Source organism: Gopherus evgoodei, chromosome 6 (genome assembly GCF_007399415.2).
Source record: "Gopherus evgoodei ecotype Sinaloan lineage chromosome 6, rGopEvg1_v1.p, whole genome shotgun sequence".
In the NCBI taxonomy this organism is placed as follows: Eukaryota; Metazoa; Chordata; order Testudines; family Testudinidae; genus Gopherus; species Gopherus evgoodei.
This window is the reverse complement of record NC_044327.1, coordinates 78,612,926-78,632,950: the sequence shown is the minus strand read 5'-3', so window position 1 is coordinate 78,632,950 and position 20,025 is coordinate 78,612,926. Positions and strand designations below refer to the sequence as shown.

The 20,025-nt window shown below is 40.1% G+C and overlaps 1 protein-coding gene across 2 annotated transcripts in view; it reads left to right on the top strand.

Annotated features, from left to right (window-relative positions):
* ADGRV1 (adhesion G protein-coupled receptor V1) overlaps positions 1-20,025 on the top strand; it is a 463,719-nt gene that overhangs the window by 202,389 nt on the left and 241,305 nt on the right. For both annotated transcript variants that reach the window (XM_030567084.1, XM_030567083.1), the window contains exons 78-83: positions 5,259-5,666; positions 7,189-7,373; positions 8,353-8,602; positions 8,799-8,938; positions 12,130-12,290; positions 15,442-15,542. In XM_030567084.1, coding sequence (XP_030422944.1) covers positions 5,259-5,666; positions 7,189-7,373; positions 8,353-8,602; positions 8,799-8,938; positions 12,130-12,290; positions 15,442-15,542 — 1,245 coding nt within the window. The remainder of the gene's footprint in view (positions 1-5,258; positions 5,667-7,188; positions 7,374-8,352; positions 8,603-8,798; positions 8,939-12,129; positions 12,291-15,441; positions 15,543-20,025) is intronic.

Sequence of the window (20,025 nt, the reverse complement as noted above, 5' to 3'; positions counted from 1 at the left end):
AACCATTCCCACCCTCTTGGCCCGCTTCACCTGGTTGGCCAAGTCTTCCCCCAGTAGCATGGGGATGGAATAATTGTCATAGACTGCAAAAGTCCACATTCCTGACTAGCCTTTGTACTGGACAGGCAGTTCAGCTGTAGGCAAGTCTACAGATTTTGACATGAATGGGTAAATTGTTACTTGGGCCTTTGGGTTGATGAATTTGGGGTCCACTAAGGATTGGTGGATAGCTGACACTTGTGCCCCCGTGTCTCTCCAAGCGATAACCTTCTTTCCACCCACTCTCAAAGTTTCCCTTCGCTCCGAAGGTATTTGAGAGGCATCTGGGCCTGGGGATCTTTGGTGTGATGGTGGTGTAATGAACTGCACTCGGTTGGGGTTCTTGGGGCAGTTGGCCTTTATATGTCCCAGTTCATTACATTTAAAGCGGCGCCCAGCTGACTGGTCACTGGGCTGAGGTGGGTTGCTGGAGACTGGTGAAGTGGGACAATAGGGAGTCGGCAGCTTTTCTTGGGTTGTAGGTGAGGTCTTGGGTTGCCCTCGGGTATAGGGTTTATTGTCGATGTGACCCCTGTGATATTCGCTGCCCTTGATAGTAGCTTTTTTCTTTTCTGCCACTTCCACCCATCTGGCTCCAATCTCCCCCGCCTCAGTTACAGTTTTGGGTTTGCCATCTAGGATGTACCTTTCTATTTCCTCAGGAACCCCCTCTAAGAACTGCTCCATTTGTATTAGTAGGGACAGCTCGTCCAGATATTTAACATTTGCTTCTGATATCCAGGCATTATAATTCTTTCCAATGTGGTAGGCGTGTCAGGTAAATGACACATCTGGTTTCCACCTTAGAGCTCTGAACCACAGACGGGCATGCTCAGGTGTTAGCCCCATTCTGATTCTGGCCTTGGTTTGAAAAAGATTATAATCGTTCATGTGTTCCTTAGGCATTTCAGCCTCCACCTCTGCTAAGGGTTCACTAAGCTGTGGCCTCAGCTCTATCATGTACTGGTCTGTAGAGATGTTGTACCCATGGCAGGTCGTTTCAGAATTTTCTAAGAAGGCCTCAGTGTCCTCACCTGCCTTGTAGGTGGGAAATTTTCTGGGATGGGAAACAGTACCTGGAGAAGGGTTGTTGGGGTTGGCTGGAACATCTGGCTTAGCCTTTGCTAATTCCAGTTCATGCTTTCTCTCTCTTTCCCTCTCTTCCATCTCTTTTTCTTTTATCTCTAGCTCTTTTTGTTTCCTTTCTATCTCTCTCTTGTGGGCAGCCTCTTTGGCTTGTTCTTCTCTTTTGTGGACCGCTTCATCTCTGCCTATTTCTGCATTAATTAGTTCCATCCGTCTCTTATGTTCGTTGTTTCTTTCGTTGCTTCTAGCCTTGCCCGTTCCTGTTTAATGGCTTCCTTGGAACTCATTGTTCCTGCTTTCTTGTGCTGGCTGCCCCCTCTGCAGCTTACTGATTTCTTGGTTAACAGAGATTTTCTAACTAGCTATGCCTGAGAGCTAGAAAGAAAGAAAAAACAATTCACTTGTAAATGCCTTCTGCTGGTTATCTGCTGGCTTACAGCTCGAGCCTCCTTTTACAAAGACCGTTGTTAAAAAACTTAACACCTCTGCCCTCAGGCTTCCTTCCAAGCAACCAGAAAGGAGAGAAAAAAAACCTCACTGGCTTTGGTTCTTAAAAACAATCCCCTCTAGCCTGCTGTCCAAGCAGCTAGAAAGGAGAGAAAAAAAAATCCTACTGGCTTTTGGTTTTTAATCCCACCGCTGTGCCACCATGTCAAGATTTTTTTTCCCCAGTTTGAACTTTAGCGTCCAAAAAGTGGGGACCTGCATGGACCCTTCTAAGCTTAATTCCTAGTTTATATCTGATTACGCTGCCACTAGCCAAAATATAGTGTTTGGCACACTTTCTGTTCCCTCAAACCTTCCCTGGGGAACCCAAGACCCAAACCCCTTGGGTCTTAAAACAAGGAGAAATAAGCCATTCCCCCTCCTTTCCCCCTCCCTGGGTTACCCTGAGAGGCTACACTGATCCAAACTCCTTGGATCTTAAAACAAAGAGGAATTAACTTTTCCCCCCACCAATCCCTGGTGAGTTCAGACCCAGTCCCCTTGGGTCTTAAACAAGGAGAAGAAAAATCAATCGGGTTCTTAAAAAAGAAAGCTTTTAATAAAAGAAAGAAAAAGTAAAAATTATTTCTGTAAAATCAGGGTGTAAAATGCTTACAAGGTATTCAGATTCATATAGACTAGAGGGACTTCCCGCCCCCTAGCCTGAGATTCAAAGTTACAGCAAACAGAGGTAAAAATCCTTCCAGCAAAATAAACATTTACAAGTTAAGAAAACAAACATAAGACTAATCTGTCTTTTCTAGCTAGTACTTACTATTTTGAAACATGAGAGACTGATTCAGAAAGATTGGAGAAAACCTGGGTGCACGTCTGGTCCCTCTTAGCCCCAAGAGCGAACAATGAACAAAACAGCACAAACAAAACCTTCCCTCCACCAAGATTTGAAAGTATCTTATCCCCCCCATTGATCCTCTGGTCAGGTGTCAGCCAGGTTCACTGAGCTTCTTAACCCTTTACAGGTAAAAGAGACATTAACCCTTACCCATCTGTTTATGACAACTATGCACAACATTGTACAGTTATCTAGGCACAGTTCCTGCTCCACAGCCAGTCCATGGGCTGCGGGGAGGATTTCCCCTAGTTTTTTCCTGTTGCATCTGCTTAGCACTTTTCCTGACTACTTGGGCCGAGTATTGGGTGTAGAAGCATTATTGTAAAGAAGTTTTCTCATACTGAAGTATTATTATGCATTGGCTGGTGAACTTTCCTTTCCTTTCATTTAATAAAAGGCTTTTGAGTTTTATTTCATGCTGCATGTGTGTCAGGTTTAACTATAGCAATTGTGTATCTCTGTGTTGCAATGGGTTTGTTGTACAGTAGCTGCTCAGTGTATTTTAGTTAAAGTGTATGGTTGCAGGTTTTCGGATTCTTGCTAGGAAAAAGAACATGGATCCCCAATCATGAAGCTGGTAAATGGAGAAGGAATGGCAGCATCACTTCTCATCATATACAGTATGCTTAGGCTAATATAGGTAGCTTGCCTGTTTTGGCATGTATGGTAACACAACTGCTGTACAATCTGGGGTACTGAGCATGATAGAGTACCAAAGTGTGAGGAAAAAACTCTGAGAGAGGAAGTCAAGGGGGAGGCAGGGAGGAGGAGGAGTTCACTGGAAATAGATGTTTGTCTCATTCCCACAATTTCTTTATATTTCCTTGATGCTATTAATTTTTATCACCACTTATTTCCCTGCTTCCTGCTGATTCTGGGAACCCAGTTGGAAGGGGCAAATAAACAGTCACTTCTGTCAATAATTGGCAAAGATGATGACTTGTTTCCAGAGCAAGTCTGCACACATAAGAAACCATGTTGATTTACAATAAGCTGTTTAGTGAAATGAAAATGTTCTAGTTACCCAGTAAAAGTATTTAATTAGTCAGCACTAACAGTACTCAGAAGCAGTACTCAGAAGTTGACATTAAAAATCCTTTCTTTTGCATAGGAGAAGCCATTTTGAGGGTTGCCTGAAGGAATCTTTTGTGTGATGATCAAAAGATAATCCCAAAGCTCTATTGTGTTATGAACTTGAATAGTAGCCCAGAAAACTAGTTTCTACTTAAGCAAGGCTTATTATGTATCAGATCTAGAAATGAAGGTTGTGGCATGTGGCAAAAAAGCAAGTTAAAAAATAATTAAAATTCTGTATACTTGATGATAGGTAAAACTGTAATATTTCAAGAGGAAATGAGTCCATGTATCTCCTAAAGCTGGACACATATCTGACTTGCATTTGTATTCTGTAATATTTCTATGATAAAGGTCAAAGAAGAATAGTCTTATGGATAAACCATTGAACTGGGACTTAGGTGATTATGGTTCAATTTCTGGTTCTGACACAGCTTCCTGTTGTCTGTGCACCTATTTACCCTCTGTAAAATGTGGATAATTCTTCCCTCCTCCCTGGGGCATTGTGAAGATAAATACATTGTCTGTGAGGGGCTCATATACTGCAGGGATAAACACCATAGAGAATTGTTATTTTTTTTCTAGGAAAACCCAGAGGCTCCAGTCAGGACCAGGACCTCCTCACGCGAGGCATTGTTGAGATGCTTGCAAAAATCAATTAAAATTAAAAAACAAACAAACTACTCCTTTCTTTGTGGCCAGAGAGGCTGTTATGATCCTAGTAGGTTTCTGTGGTAGAAAGAGAGAAGACAGGATTGAGGACCTTGTACAATGTGGGGGAAACCCCTTAGAGCACCACAGAGTTCTGCTTCCTGCCTGGCAGTGTACACTGGGTATGGAGGGTTGGAGGAGCCAGGGGCAAGAAGGGTCGATCTGAGGAATGGGAAGTGCATAGATCTGAAAGCTGCACTAGTGCCCCCATTGTATGATTCACAAGTTGGTCCAGGATTTGCCTAACATTTAATGAATATGTTAATGTATCTATTTCTGCCTGAGAAAAATTAATCTGACACCTTAATTATCTTCTTCAAAATATCTCCTAGATTCCTTTTGTGACTAGCCTGTAATTTAAGTTTGTGCCTTTTGGGTTGGAGTTTGATATCCCCTCTGACAGTTGTCTAGAATCATCCTTCTTTAGTACGCTCTCAGAATTTCATTTACCTCAATTGTACCTCAAGCTTTTTGGTGTTTACCTATTTACAACATCTACCTCTCCCCTTAATTGAGTGGCCTTGTTCTGCAGCCACTGAATATGATTAGCACCTGTTGAAGTCACCAAGAGCTGCTGGTGAGCAGAAGCTATAGAATTAGTCCCGCTCTTCTCATTGACCATAAACATTACCTTACGTAGTCTTTCCTAATAGCTATAACCCCTGAAGCCCTTTGTCCCAGGTCACTGATGTATTCAACAGCATTCAAGTTTTCACTTCTTTGATTAGTAACAAAGGTCTGTGAGAACTGAGAGACTGTTTTACTTATTTCTCCCTCCTCCCAATTTATCGCAGACCTCATCACAAAGTCTCTTACCTTAAACCATTTTGGGTCAATACAGAATGTAAGTGGGGAGGATAGTCCAGATTATTACCAAATAGGAATTTAATTTTAACAGGTTATATTTACATTTTAAAGAAAAAATGGATTTTACCCATTTAAGTGCACTTACTTTTAAACACACTGCATTATGATGATGTTGCCTAAAATTCTCTTGTTTGGTTTCCAGGAGCTGAAAAGACCTGAAGCTGTTGGTCGCACCTTCATATCACCAGCTATTTCAGGACAGGATTTTGCCAGATCTGAGGGCATACTGACTTTTGAACCTGGACAAAGAAATGCTGTACTGGATGTAATGCTGACTCCAGAGACGGGATCCTTAAATCCATTTCCTAAGCGTTTCCAGGTTGTGCTTTCTAACCCCACAGGGGGTGCCAGAGTAGATGATGCATATGATATTGCCAACATCACAATTGTCTCTGATTCAGATGCCCAATCAGTCTGGGGGCTGGCTGACCAATTGTACCAGCCACTTGATGATATCATTTTGAACAGGGTCCTCCAGAACTTAAATGTCAAAATTTCCACAGAAACTACAGAAGAACAGCTCACTGCTGTGATGCACATAATAGATAAGGTAAATATTCATGTGCCTCTTCCAAAATGACTAACGACTTCCATGAGGATGTAATAACTCTTACGGGTTGTGAACATATCAAAATGATAATCAGCAGTAGTGATCCTTTGAGACACACAGTGCTGCAGTTCTAAAAACAGAACTAGCGGAATCCTTGGTAAAGGATTCCAGGAGTCAGGAAAGAGTCTGCCTGTCTGCTATTAGACTAATAATGATGCCTACGAGGAATTAAAAACCAAGCACAAAGGCTAAAATGCAGCCTAAGAATTAAATTACATATTAAGGCTCAGATACTCTGCAAAGCCAAGTTTCCCCCTTGATGCAGTGGCATCACAGATCTTACTATGGCTTCTTGATTCTCAGGGTAGGTCTGTGCTGGCCTATGAGCTACTCTAACCGCCGCTGTGGTTCCCCTAGGGACAGTACCCCAGCTGGGGACTGCCAGAGAACACCATGCCTCTGTCATGCCCTCTGCAATCCCCTCTTCTTTACACTAGGTTTTGGAGTGGTAGGTTGACATAGGAGCTGAATATTTTGGCACTGCGCTAGCTAAGTGTTTCCCTCAAGAGATGGGTTTTCTTCGCTGGCCAGGTTCGGTTGCTTTCTGGCGTCTTTATACCTCCAGAGTAGTGCATAGGGGCCAGAGTGTATGAGAGAATCTAGCTCTGAGACTCAAAATAGTACAATAATAATAATTAAAGACAACACTCAATTGCATGCAATGGTGGCATTTTGGGAATAGGAGTGGGTAGAGAGCTATTTAAATGAGGTTTTGCTTAGTTAAGAATTTTTGAAAGAACTGTAAATTCCACACAATTCCTTACTAATTTAACTCCTCTTACTGAGCATGCTTTTATTATATACATTTGATAATAGACTATGTCCTATATCTTGGTGGCAAGAAATGAGAAAAATGAAAACTTCAGAACCTAAAACGAGAGAAAATTGAAAATTATACTAAAAGTGGGCTCATGAAGAGAGAACCTAATTAGCAGCATTTACTTTTTAATTCATACTGGCGAGTAGAAAATCTGCCTTTGTTACAGTTAATGAAATTACATGTAAAACTGAGTATATCAAAGCAATAAAATGCTGTACTGCAAAAACAAAGGAAAGTTACTGAAAACAAAACAGTACATGAGACACAATTGTATAATTTGTTAAAAAAACAATGAATTTCTATTTCAAGTGTGTTTCTAAGGTAGTGCTTCTGTATCTAAATTTCTATAATGCTGGGCTTGAGAAATAATTCTCAGACAGTCTACAACTCCAGTCTTATAATGAGCTCCATACTGTCAGATCCCTGAGATTTTATCAGGATTGGGGCCTAAGATTTTATCAATTAACTTTCCACTTTTGATGATGTTTCTCAGTATATAAATGTAGTCGAGTAATTTAAATATTTAATTTAATTTATCTTCCTGACATAGTTTTGGTATTGTCATAAATACTAGTTCTTGAAAATCAAGGAATGGTTGTTTTTATAATCCTGTAAGTGATACCATTTACTTTCCCATGTTAGGTAATGGCTGAAGGTGAAAAACAGATGCTCACTGATAAAAGCCGAAATCTTTTCTATGAGATACTCTGTGCTCTTGCTAGCCCAAAGCGCAAGGATACACGGGGCTACAGTCTGCTTGCTGAAGTTACTGAGAAGTTTGCCTTTTCCCTCTTGACTGGAGTAATATGTGGATCACCTGGTGAAAAGTAAATAATTTTTAATTTACAGAATATGGTAGAAATATCTGACAATACACTGCCATAGACCTAGCATATATTAGACAGGAGTGCACATTCAGAGTAAATCTGATGAGGACATGCCTTGGTGTATTACCCATATACAAAGATGTACACCATTCTGCGGTATTCCCTCAAAGCACTGCAGTGGTACCATAGTAGGACATTGAATTTTGGACTATTACTGCAGAATAGAATACATTGTACAGGATACTGTTATATATGGAAGGCATGGGACTAGGAGTCAGGAGATTTGTGGCCTAATTCTACAAGATGCCTTGGCCCCCAGCTGCATACTATATAGGACCAGGCTCATCTATGCTGTGCACTGAAAAAGGGACAGTCCTGTGGAAAAAAATAGTATGTTACCATATACAGATCAGTTTCACCATCTGTAAAATGGGTCTAGTGATACTGACCTCCTTTGTAAAGCGCTTTGAGACTTGTTGATGAAAGGGTTGTGAAGGGCACAGACTTACTAATACTAGTTAGTAGAATAAGTGAGCTTAGAGCTCGTGAGCTTCTTGTTCCCAGTCCAGTGCACCATGTTCTAGGCTAAAGGGTGAAAACAGGAGCATTCATTTTGTCTGTGACCCGTCTATAGGTTCAGCATAATGTGGAATGCCAGTGGAATGTGGACGGGTTTCAACAGCAAGCTGTACTGAGCAAAATACAGAAGGGAAATCTATAATCTATCCCTTTCTGAATTTAATTTTCCTGAGGACATCAAAAAGCACCTCACTGGCCCCGTGGCTTCCCTTCCGTCAAACGTCAAAGTCTGACTATAAACCATAGAGGCAATAGAGCTCTTATTTGAAAAGAATGAAATTTTAAAACTTTCATTATAAAATGTATCCTAACTACAGGAGTCACTACACTCACTGTAATGAATGGATAAATTACTGTTCCACTTATCGGATCTCTCTTTCTTTTTTTTTTTATTCAACAGAGGCAAAACCATCCTTGACAGCTGCCCATACATTGCAATAATGGCCCACCACTGGTACCCTCAGCAAATCAATGGACATAAATTTGTTGGAAAAGACGGGGATTCAATCAGATTTCCTGAGCGCCTGTTGGAGGTCTCCTTTGCCTCCTCTCCTCCTAGAGATGAGAACTGTAAATATGTACAGTTTACAGAATACAGCAGCCAACAGTGGTTTATAACTGGTGATAAAAGAACTGCCCTAAAGAACAAGGTATGAAAATGTGGCAGCTTCTTTTTATGGGATTTGAATGTAAGTTTCAGTTATTAATCTTTGGTCAAAAGATGTTTAATATCTGTAGTGTATCATAGCGTGTGTCTGTGCATGTAGATGTGGTGTAATTATATTTATGCATTGACCACTGAATTTTAATTTTGAATAAATATTTACCTTGTTTATTCTATCTTAGATTTTTTCAATGAGTTTGAAGGGTCAGAGTTCATATCCATTGAAAGACAACAATGAAGTTATCTACCGGATTTATTCTGCAGACAGTCGGATTGTTCCACATAAATCTCTGTGCCTCCTTTGGAATCAGGCTGCAGAAAGGTACATTTTATAAATCACAATTTATCTTTTCAGTTTCCATAATAAATCTGTGTGTACATATGTATGGGGTAATTGTGTTCAGGTTGCCTTATACTTTCTATTGAAAAATAATTTTCATTTTCTTAAGAATTCTAGCTACTCCATGGTTTGCTGCAAGAACTTAAAACTTGACAAGGGGACAGAGAAGTATCTTTTAACGGTTTATGAAAATCCATTCAAATTTGGTCAAAATTTTCAACTCCTATTTGTATTTTGCTCAGTATAATTTGTTCTTAGCTTGCTGTCAAAAATCCTGACCACTCCATTAGCACTGCACATGCAACACCCTGATGTCTTGTTCCATCATGCCACAAAGAATTGTTGTGGGGGGGACATAGACAAAATGGCTCCTCATCTCCTGCTTTTCTTCAGGAAAATGGCCATTAGTTTATGGGAAGGTGCACTGGACTGAGAGCTGGGAGACCATACCTTTCAGTTTCTTTATTGCTCCGGTATTAATTACTCTGTGTCCTTTATAGTTTCTATAAATGAGCAAGAGTTCAAACCCCACTGAGAAGCTACAGAAATTGGGAATGCATCCCACATCTCTCATATGGCCCAAAGTCACATACCCATACTTATTCTCAGAAAGAATCTGCTAAAGCTAAATATTTGGTTATGTTATTTTATAAAAATGGAGCTATTAATGAATATGTAACTCAGTACTGTTCTTTGAGTGGTTGCTCATGTTTAGTGCTTTGTAGGTGAGTGAATGCCTTGCACATGGTTGCTGGGATTTTTTCCCTCAGTGATACCTATCGGGTGGCTCGAGCACCTTCTGCTGCCGCGTCCCACTGCATGCAGTTATAAAGGGTGGAGCCATCCCCAGCCCTCCTCAGTTCTTCTTACCACTCATAAGTATTGATAACGTGATTTCAGTCTTGCTATTGCAAGTTCTTCCCTGCTTCCTTTGTAAATTGTACTCGTTTTCTTAGAAATAGTAGTTGGAGCTTTAGTCATAGTTAGGTAATATTAGTTTAAAAGTTTCAGTTTTAAGGTCTTTAATCTGACCAGCTTAAATTTTGGTACTACTACTGCTACTGGAGCCATGCCTCAGTCTCTGGGGCTTAAATCACATTGTTGGTATAGCAAAGTGATGCCAGTGAGTGACATACAACCCAGCTGTCTAACATGCTTGGAGGAGTCCGTGTAAGAGACAAGGAGATAAGCCTTGCTCAAAAAGGGACAGAATGGCCAGACTTAAGTGTTTTCTTGTGGAGGCAGTGCTCCATCCACCTTTTGGCTCCATCCCATTCAGAACGGACACAGGGACTGTGCGAAGGGCTCTGTGCAGAGCTTCTATGCGGAGTGCTCCACCCGAGTTATCTGAGTCAGCTGCTCATTCTCTGTCACTGGTGCTGAGGAAGAAGCACAAGACTTGTGGGAACTCGGTACCTTTCTTGGCAAGATCATAAGTATCAAAGCCTCCTAAAGGCAAATAATTTTGAGGTGGACTCTGAGAGGTGGCACTCCCCGGAACACTCTCTTCATCTAAGAGTAGAGATGACCTGTGGGTACGGTGAATTGGGGTGACTGCCACAGGGCCTGCACTTTGGGGGGCCCTGCAGGAGGTGGCAGGAAGGTGAGGTGGGAGGCGGGTGGGCGAACGGGGAGGCAAGCAGCAGGTGGGGGGCAAGGAGGAGCCCCCCTACCAGAACCTCCCCCACCCCCAGTACCTCCTGCCCGCTGGTGGTCCCCACCAGTCAGCGCCTCCCCCTCCCTCTCAGCGCCAACCGCAGATCAGATGTTTTGCAGTGCCAGGAGACGCTGGGGGACAGGAGGGAAGAGCAAGGGTACAGCACGCTCAAGGGAAGGGGTGGGGTGGGGGTGGGGCTTTGGGGTCAGGGGTGGAGTGGGGGTGGCGCATGGGCAGAGCCAGGGGAGAGCATCCCCTGGCAGATTAGAATCTCAGTGCCTAAGTCCTGGGCCACACATGCCTGTAGAGATGGCCCTGTCTAAGAGCGGTCGTTGATTCCAGAACCTGTGCCAAGTCCTTCAAGACCAATCCTTGATGTGTCTGCTGTACCTTCTTCAGTCTGTCTTCTGGAAGAAACGCAAGGCCAAGAGAAACTGCCAGCTGATGTACATACTGCGTACGCTCTCACTTTCTCCATACCATGATACTGCAGAGCTGGTGTTCTTTTTCTTGTTTGTTTGCTGGTCCCACTTTGATTGGTTAGCATGTGTTTGCTCCTTGTCACACCACGCAGCCGAGTATATGACCCATAGTGATTAATGGTGTGAATCTTGCTAAGATCTACTTTGTTTTATTTCATTTTAAATATAATGGCCAAATTAAACTACTCCTTCACTGGTGTAAGCTTTTACTTTTTGTGAGCGGAGTGGCTGCAGCAGACTATGGATTTAGCCATTGGGTTTGCCTTTTATCTAATCACTAGATAATATTATGTACTTTCAGTTAGTATAGTACCTAAAGCGAGCCATTTATACAGTAATAGGATACAGTGTCCTCACTGACAGTTCCTAAATTCCTTTTAAGAACATCTGAAGCAACTTGGTCCAAGACCACATAAAACTCAAATGTTAAATAAATTTGAAACACGAACATCAGTATGCAATAAACCATTTTGCATGATAAAAGCTAGTATGTAGAATACCTTTTAGAATGCTACATGGTCCAATCAGTGTTGCAGAAGCTTTGAAGGATAAAGATGTGACAATTAGTTGTGAAAAATGCATTTTCCAAATAATGTATTCCCTTTTTTTTCCAATTAGGATAGGAAGTTGGAAACAGTACTTAAATTTAATTCCAAATAGACAATACATTTTGATGATTGCATCTGGAAAACACTGAATATTAAAAAAAATCATGAAGTAACCTGGGTATTTTCAGTTGTTACGGGAATGTTACAGTAAAACTTGTGCTGTCACTTTGGAGTCTGATTAGTATGAGAAATATGCAAGCTCACGTTCTTCAATACTTGCATAATGTACAGTGATGCTTAGGTAGCTGGTTGTCTCTTGTCTTGGATAAATGCCTTTCAGTGGTAAGAAGTAAAACTAGACAGTTACCAGTTTATTCCAGGATTAGGAAAGACACTTTAGATTCAACTGCTGATTAGTTTAAGAAATCAGTCTCAACATGAACACTCATGAATGAGGATTTTGTGAATCTTTTGTTTTTTCTGTAGCTGGTTGTCTGAAAGTCAGTTCTGCAAAGTGGTTGATGACACTTCAGACTACGTACAATGCTCCTGTTCTCACATGTCCATTTATGCTGTACATGCCCAGACAGACAACTTGTCCTCATACAATGAAGCTTTTTTCTCTTCTGGATTCATCTGTATTTCAGGTCAGTTGATACAGCCTTATTTTTTGTTTATGACTGGTGTGATCTTGTTAAAGAAGAAAATATTATAGTGAACCATCTTTACTGCAAGGGAGTGAAAATGATTGCTTAGTCTCCACGGAAGTTGAGCTGCGAAGTACTGGGCATGCGGTAGCACTGCATCTGTCTCAGAATGACTGTCTAAGGTCTTCTTTCTTCAATGTCTGCACAATAATTCCAGTCCGCTGCTGGACTTGGATTCAAGAGGCAGAGCTTCCAAATGTGCCACCATTAGGACTGCCATACTCTTTTATCTTCAAAAGTTGTTAATCAGTTCATTGTGTTACCACCAGTAATCCATATGAGAGAGTAAGTCTGGTAGTTGTATTCTGTGAGTTCTGATGATAGAGTGAAACTCCCTTTCCATACATGTAACTTTTATAAGCCTTTAACAGCACTTTGCTGAAAATGTTGTACCTTCTCACAGCTTAAGTGAGAACAGGAAAGCTTCATTGCACAAGGAACATTTTGGTGTAATTACAGCCAGATGCTTCAAGAACTCTCAATTACTATTGACATCAATGGAAATTGAATATAATAAATACAGCAAAATAATCTACTATTCTGTGAAAAATATCGAATGCAGTGATCTGGTAAAAGGAAGTTTGTGTGGGCTTGAAGGATGCCCCCTGTTTGAAATTTCAGAACCAAATTTACAGGCAGTCCTCTTGTTCTGATGAAGTCATGCCCTCTTTGGATACTTTAAATCATCCCTTATAGAGATGGGGTTTTAAGATATAATTTACCTCAGGAAATTTTTTACAGTCGACCAATTAAGAATATGAAAACTAAATTCCCTTCTTCCCATTCCTCAAAAAAGCATGTGTTGAATCCTTAAAGATGTGTTGTACGCATCTCTTCTCCCATTCTGAGTGTAAGGACAGACAAAACAATATATTTTATTTCTCTACCTGCCAGAAAATGAAGAGGAAGTCACCTGGCAATTAAACTTTTAAATAAATATTGTTACGCAGAATTAATTTAGTTCAAATCTTGCATTCTGATAAAAGAATATTCTCAAAATCACTTGAAATGTTATAATTGCCTCCCTTACTCTATGAAGTTGCTTCTGTTGAATGGACATCAGTAGGTTAATTTAGGTGAAACTCAGACTTATGTCTGGTAAACAGGCGATCAACCAGCAGCTCTAGATTTAGGATTTGTAAGGAATTTTCACAGCAAATCTTTTCTTCCTACTTAAGAATGAAGTAACAGATATTAAAAAAAGATGAATATTGAAGGAATACCTGTCTGACTCCAAGACTGGCTCTCAGGCCTATAATGTTTTCTTTTGAGCTCATCACTACTATTGTAGATATCACTAGCTAGTGATGTAGTAATTCACAGCTGAGTATTTGTGCCATAAATCACCACTTCATGCTTTCAGAATGTATACCTGTGAGTGAACTGAGTCCCCACCCTGTCTTCAACAGAGCACACACATCCTGGGTTAACATCCGAACTTGCCCTCTTCCTGGGGAGTGGCTTTACTGAGACCTCAGTTATAATAATACAATGTGAGCTTCAGCCTAAGGTTTCTCCCTGAGCTTGCTTATTCCTAGAATAGATCATGGAGGAAAGCCCTATCTTTGTTCCTTCTGTCTTCTGAAAACCACCTTCACCGTCCTCATATCCAAGGTGGAGTTAATGAGCCACACCAGCTGCAGTATGTCAGCAGACCGTGGCACCAACTAACGGTGGGTCAAGAGAAGAGTTCTGTCACCCTATTTTAATACTTGTCATAAACAGATAGCTAAGGGTTAATGTTCTTTTACCTGTAAAGGGGTAACACCAGTAACCTGAAACACCTGACCAGAGGACCAATCAGGAAACAAGACTTTTTCAAATCTGGGTGGAGGGAAGTTTGTGTGTGAGTTCTTTGTTTTTGTCTTGTGTCTGTGCCCTCACGGCTATGAGAGTGATTTTTCTATCTCCAGCTTTCTAATCTTCTGTTTCCAAGTTGTAAGTACAAAGATAGTAAGACAATAAGGTTTATATTGTTTTCTTTTGTATTTACATGTATATAGTTGCTGGAATGTGTTAAATTGTATTCATTTTGGATAAGGCTGTTTATTCATTTTTTTCTTTTAAGCAAATGACCCTGTATTTGTCACCTTAATACAGAGAGACCATTTTTATGTATTTTTCTTTCTTTTATAAAGCTTTCTTTTTAAGACCTGTTGGAGTTTTTCTTTAGTGGGGACTCCAGGGAATTGAGTCTGCAGCTCACCAGGGAATTGGTAGGAGGAAGAAGTCGGGGGAAAATCTCTTTGTGTTAGATTTACTAAGCCTGACTTTGCATACCCTCTGGGTGATGGGGGAAGTACTTGTGTTTCCAGGACTGGAAACAGGGAGGGTGGAGTCCCTCTGTTTAGATTCACGGAGCTTGCTTCTGTATATCTCTCCAGGAACCCAGGGAGGGAACACCCGGAGGGGGGAAGGGAAATGGTTTATTCCCCTTTGTTGTGAGACTCAAGGAATCTGAGTCTGAGGGTCCACCAAGGAAGGTTTTGGGGAGACCACAGTGCGCCAGGCACTGTATAGATTCCTGGCTGGTGGCAGCTTTACCAGGTCCAAGCTGGTAACTAAGCTTGGAGGTTTTCATGCTAACACCCATATTTTGGACGCTAAGGTCCAGATCTGGGAAAAATGTTATGACAGTACTGATGAATAAAAGGTCCATACACAATACAGATGGAAATTGGGATTCAGAATTAGGATTAGTACAGTTGTTTGTCATAAAGCAATGCTGCACTTTACAGAGCACTGTGCATTCATTTCAACATTGAAAATTCCCCTTTGCTGCATCTGTGGCTATTGGTTAGTTCTAACATTCCAGATACTAAAGAAATGAAACAAAAACAAAGTGAAAATATTGCAAGCACAGAAATGCCCTACATTGTGCATTAGGCCTGTAACTTGTGAAAACGTAAGCATGTGCTTAATTATAAGTGCAATTGAGTATTCCCAATGGGAACTAAAAGTTAAGCACATTTATAAGTTCTTTACAGGATCAAGGCCTTAGTTATTTAATAGTTCCAAAACCACTTTGCCATCCGACATGATGTTTGTCTGTGATTATTAGAATGATCCTGTTTTTTTTCTGTTCCCACAGGTTTCACTTTGGCTATTCTTTCACATCTTTTCTGTGCCAGGTGTTCCATGTTTGCAGCTAAACTTCTTACTCATATGATGGTTGCCTGTTTGGGTTCTCAGGTAGGGGGAAAAAACCTATGAAGTCTTTGAATTTTGATTAAGTACAGACATTTTTTCTTCTCCCATCTCCCCATAGTTGCTCCTGAGCAAAGCAGGAGACATTTTTTTTTTTGAGAGAATGAGAGAGAGACAGACTAGAGCACAAGATACCGTGTGTGTGTGTGGGTAATCAGAAATTGTGTTATATGACTTATAAATAAAATATATTGATAATTAAGTGAAAAATTAGAGGTGACGGAACCAGAAGGTCAGTGGGGGCTAACACCCCCACATTGGAAAATGCTGTGTGGGCTCTGCCTCTTCATAAAATCGCACATGCCCACGGTGGGGACAGAGGCAAGAGCAGGATTCTGAGTGGGAGCCCCACCCTTCCTCCAGGTCTCAGTAGCTCCCCTCATTCCCCCTCCTCATCCTCCCCTCCCTTCACTGTGAGCTTCTGCACCCCCTCTTCAGTCAAAATTATACGCTTCCAAGCACCGTTAAGCAATACAACTAAAAGATCATTGGAGTATCTATTCTCCACCTGGTATAGTAGAGTTTTTGGTGGGGAAGTGAGAACATAAAATACAAGCTGAGATGAAACAGTATCTGTGCTCACAACATAGTTTATTGAAATAAATTAGTGGAGAGGAGACAGAAAGAACACGGGAAAAGAACAAATGTTTGTGTGTGTGTGTATGTATATATAAAAATGTATATTCCTCTCGCACTAACTTGTAGGAAGCTGTAATTATGGAAGGGTAAGAATGCAGAATATTGAGAATGTGGGATCTTATTTATTATTAAGATTATTACACATGTCTTGTTATGATTTCAAATCAGTACACGGGAACAGCTGTCCTAATTTTAATACCCACAACAAATAATCACTTTGATATTTTGTAGAGATAAATTTCTGATGATTGATTAAAGTATCAAGGGAGAGGGCCCTGATGACATGAATTTAGAAAATTTGTCCAAAGTCACTAAGGTGCTCTGAATGAATGAGGATGTTTTATTTTTGGTGACTTATATTTCTTTTTAACCCAACAATTGCTATTGCATAGCTATATTTGGTTTCTAGTATTGTTTGAGTTTTACTCAATGTTTGGATGGTCTGTTGTTAACCCCTCACCTGCTTACCTAATGCCCCTGTAAAGGATATACATTTTAAACAGAATGATCAATTAATTTCTTTATTGTTAGCAACTAGATTCTGTATTGCACAAAATTATTGAACAAATGTGATCCCTCCTCCTCCTCCTATGGAATTGTAGTATAGTAAAATATGGACTGTCTTTGTAATGGAAAAGGTTTCCTACCAAGTATGTACACAAGAGAAGCATCAAAAAGAGAACAGGTATTTGGAAATGTGGACACTCTTTCTAGTGTACTCACAGGAGGCAGGCCCCCCCCCAGCCAGCAAACCAGAATCTTTAGCCAGGTTCTTGAAATATTAACATGATCCTGAATAAGTTACATGTGATATAATACATTAATGTTTTATTGTAACTTTGCCTTAATAAAAGGTTTTAAACTTTTATTGGACCAACTTCTATTAATAGTTATCTTCTTTTTACAGAAGTTGGTCCAATAAAGGATATTGCTTGACCATCTTGTGTGTCTACTTTTTGGTGGATTTTTCCGAACAGTACTTCCACATATATCTCTCTAGTTGCCTGTTGGCAGGCTTTTGCTTTTAAGAGTGCCTGGTTCAGCAGCTCCATATTCCTTCATATTAAACAGAAGAAAGGGCAATTAAAATAAAAAAAACAAACAGGTGCTTCAGCTGGGCAATAAATACTTTAACAGTTTGGCCTAGCAAAGAGAGCTCTTATTAAGCGAATTAGTACAACTTTTGTGATTATGTTCCATAGTTGAGGCATTAAGGGCTAGATTCCATACTGAGTTTCCTAGAAAACAAATCAGAGGCACTTGTGAAAGAAGTCATGTCACCTGAAGCCCTGATTGTGTTGAGCCTGATAATGCTGTTTGTACTATGTCTGTGACCTGTCTTGACTCTCTGATTTGGCTTAGCTATTTTCATACAATATCTTTAGAAACCCATCTTCCATAATTAGAGTTTACTTGGCTATGTTCACCAACCACACTGACTTTGGCAGCAGTATTTGCATAGGACATAATTTTTGCAACTTTAGATTGCAGACACTATTCAGATGCCTTTAGCAGACAAATCGAGATTTCTTGTGTCAAAAGACAATATAGCAGGAATACTCAAGTATGGTTATATCCAGTACTTAAAAACAGATTTTTGGTATTCTGACCCAGTCATTGCCTCCAAAACTTCTGTTGGAGAGCCTTGGCAAACTTTTCTTTCATTCTTTCTTTTGTTCTTTCTTTCATTCTTGATAGAATTATTTCAGTTAAAAAGTTGCTGCATTATTTTTTCTTTTTTGCTCTGTCCTTTTTAGAAAGTTCTATCTCAAGTTTTGTATTTTTTATCTTGCTGTGACATATTGACATACCACATTTGTTATGTGCTGTGTACAATCTGTACTATATGTCAGATGATAATTGCTGATGTTTCATCAAAATGTCTCCACTTGTCTGTCATTAATGGGGAGAGCTGGATGGGAAATGGCAAGAAATTAAAAAAAAAAAAATCTGTCCTAAATCAGGACAACAAATCAGTCTCACATTTGTACAGAATAATAATTCAAAAATGTTTTTGTATCAAGTCAACAGGAACATTTCATTTTCAAAATTTTGAAAGATTTTGTTTGCTTTGGCCTGTTATGGATCAGTAACTGATTAATGGCAGGAAACAAAGGGTAGAAATAAATGTTCAGTTTTCACAGTGGAGAGAGGTAAATAGTGAGGTCCCCCAACGATTAGTATAGGGACCAGTGCCGTTTAACATATTCATAAACAGTGAGGTGGCAAAGCTTGCAGATGATACAAAATTATTCAGGATAGTTAAGTCCAAAGCTGACTGTGAAGAGTTATAAGAGGATCTACAAAACTGGATGTCTGGGCAAGATGAAATCCAATGTTGATAAATGCAAAGTAATGCACATTGGAAAACATAATCTCAACTAAATTAGCTATTGCCACTCAAGAAAGATATTGGAGTAATTGTGGCTAGTTCTCTGCTTAATGTGCAGCAGTCAAAACCATTTGGAAAGAAATAGATAGTAAGAAACAAAATATCATCATGTCATTATATAAATGCGTGGTACGCCCACACCTTGAATACTGCCTGCAGTTGTGGTTGCCCCATCTCAAAAAAGATATATTAGAATTGGCAAAAGTACAGAGAAGGACAACAAAACTGAATAGGGGTATGAAACAGCTTCCATATGAGGAGAGATTAAAAATACTGATACTATTCAGTTTAGAAAAGAGATGACTAAGGGAGGATATGACCGAGGTCTTTAAAATCATGAATGGTGTGAAGAAAGTGAATAAGGAAGTGTTTATTTACCCCTTCCGATAACATAAGCAGGGGTCAGCCAATGAAACCAATGTTTCAAGCAACCATCAGGAAGCACTACTTCACGCAGTCAACCTGTGGAACTCATTGCCAGAGGATGTTGTGAAGGCCAAAAATATAACTGGTTTTAGAAAAGCATTAGATAAGTTCATGAACGATAGGTCCATCAGTGGCTATTAGCCAAGATGATCATGAATGCAATCACATGCTCTGGGTGTTCCCAAACCTCTGATTTCTGGATGATGGGGTAGGTCACTCGATACATTGCCCTCTTTTCTTCATTCTCTCTGAAGCATATGTTACCAGCCACTGTCAGAAGAGAGGATTTGGGATAGAGAGACCATTGATCTCATCCAGTATGGCAATTCTTGTGTTCGTATGCTCTTGTGACCTTTTATTATAATTGTTTTAAATAAAAGTTAACTAAAATTTTGAAACATAGTCATTTTGATCCACAAAATGCAACTTTGGTTGGAAAGTGTCAACATGTGATGTCTACACAATTCTGGGGGAAAAAAATCTTTTTTCTTTTTTAATTGGGAGATTTGTTGAAACTGTCCGTTTTCTGCAGATGGTTTCATTTTATAGAAATCTGCATTTTCTATTGAAAAATGTTTCAGAAAATTCCTGACCAGCTCTACTTTTGAGCTTTTCCTCTGGATAAAGATCAGAGGCAGATCAGAGGCTAACAAAGATCTCAGAAGTTAAGACCCATATATTCCTCTTCCTAGCAGAAAGTCTGCAGCCAATGGACAGTACTTGTGATTTAGTTCAACTTCTCTCACGTTTTGGTGTCTTCTAATGTATTTAAGCATTTTGGGGAGGGAGATGAGGTTGTGAACTGCATTTGTTTTCTTCTCTTTCTTCATTTTTTTGGTCTTTCCCCATGTAACTGGAATCAGCTTCATAACAGGCAAGTTAATACATACAGGAAAAAATAACATGAAACACATATACACAGTGGGAGGGTGAAAGATGGGAAGCAATGATGAGGGAAAGACTTACAGAAGATAGTGGATGGCAAATTAGAAGGTTTGCAGGACCATGGCT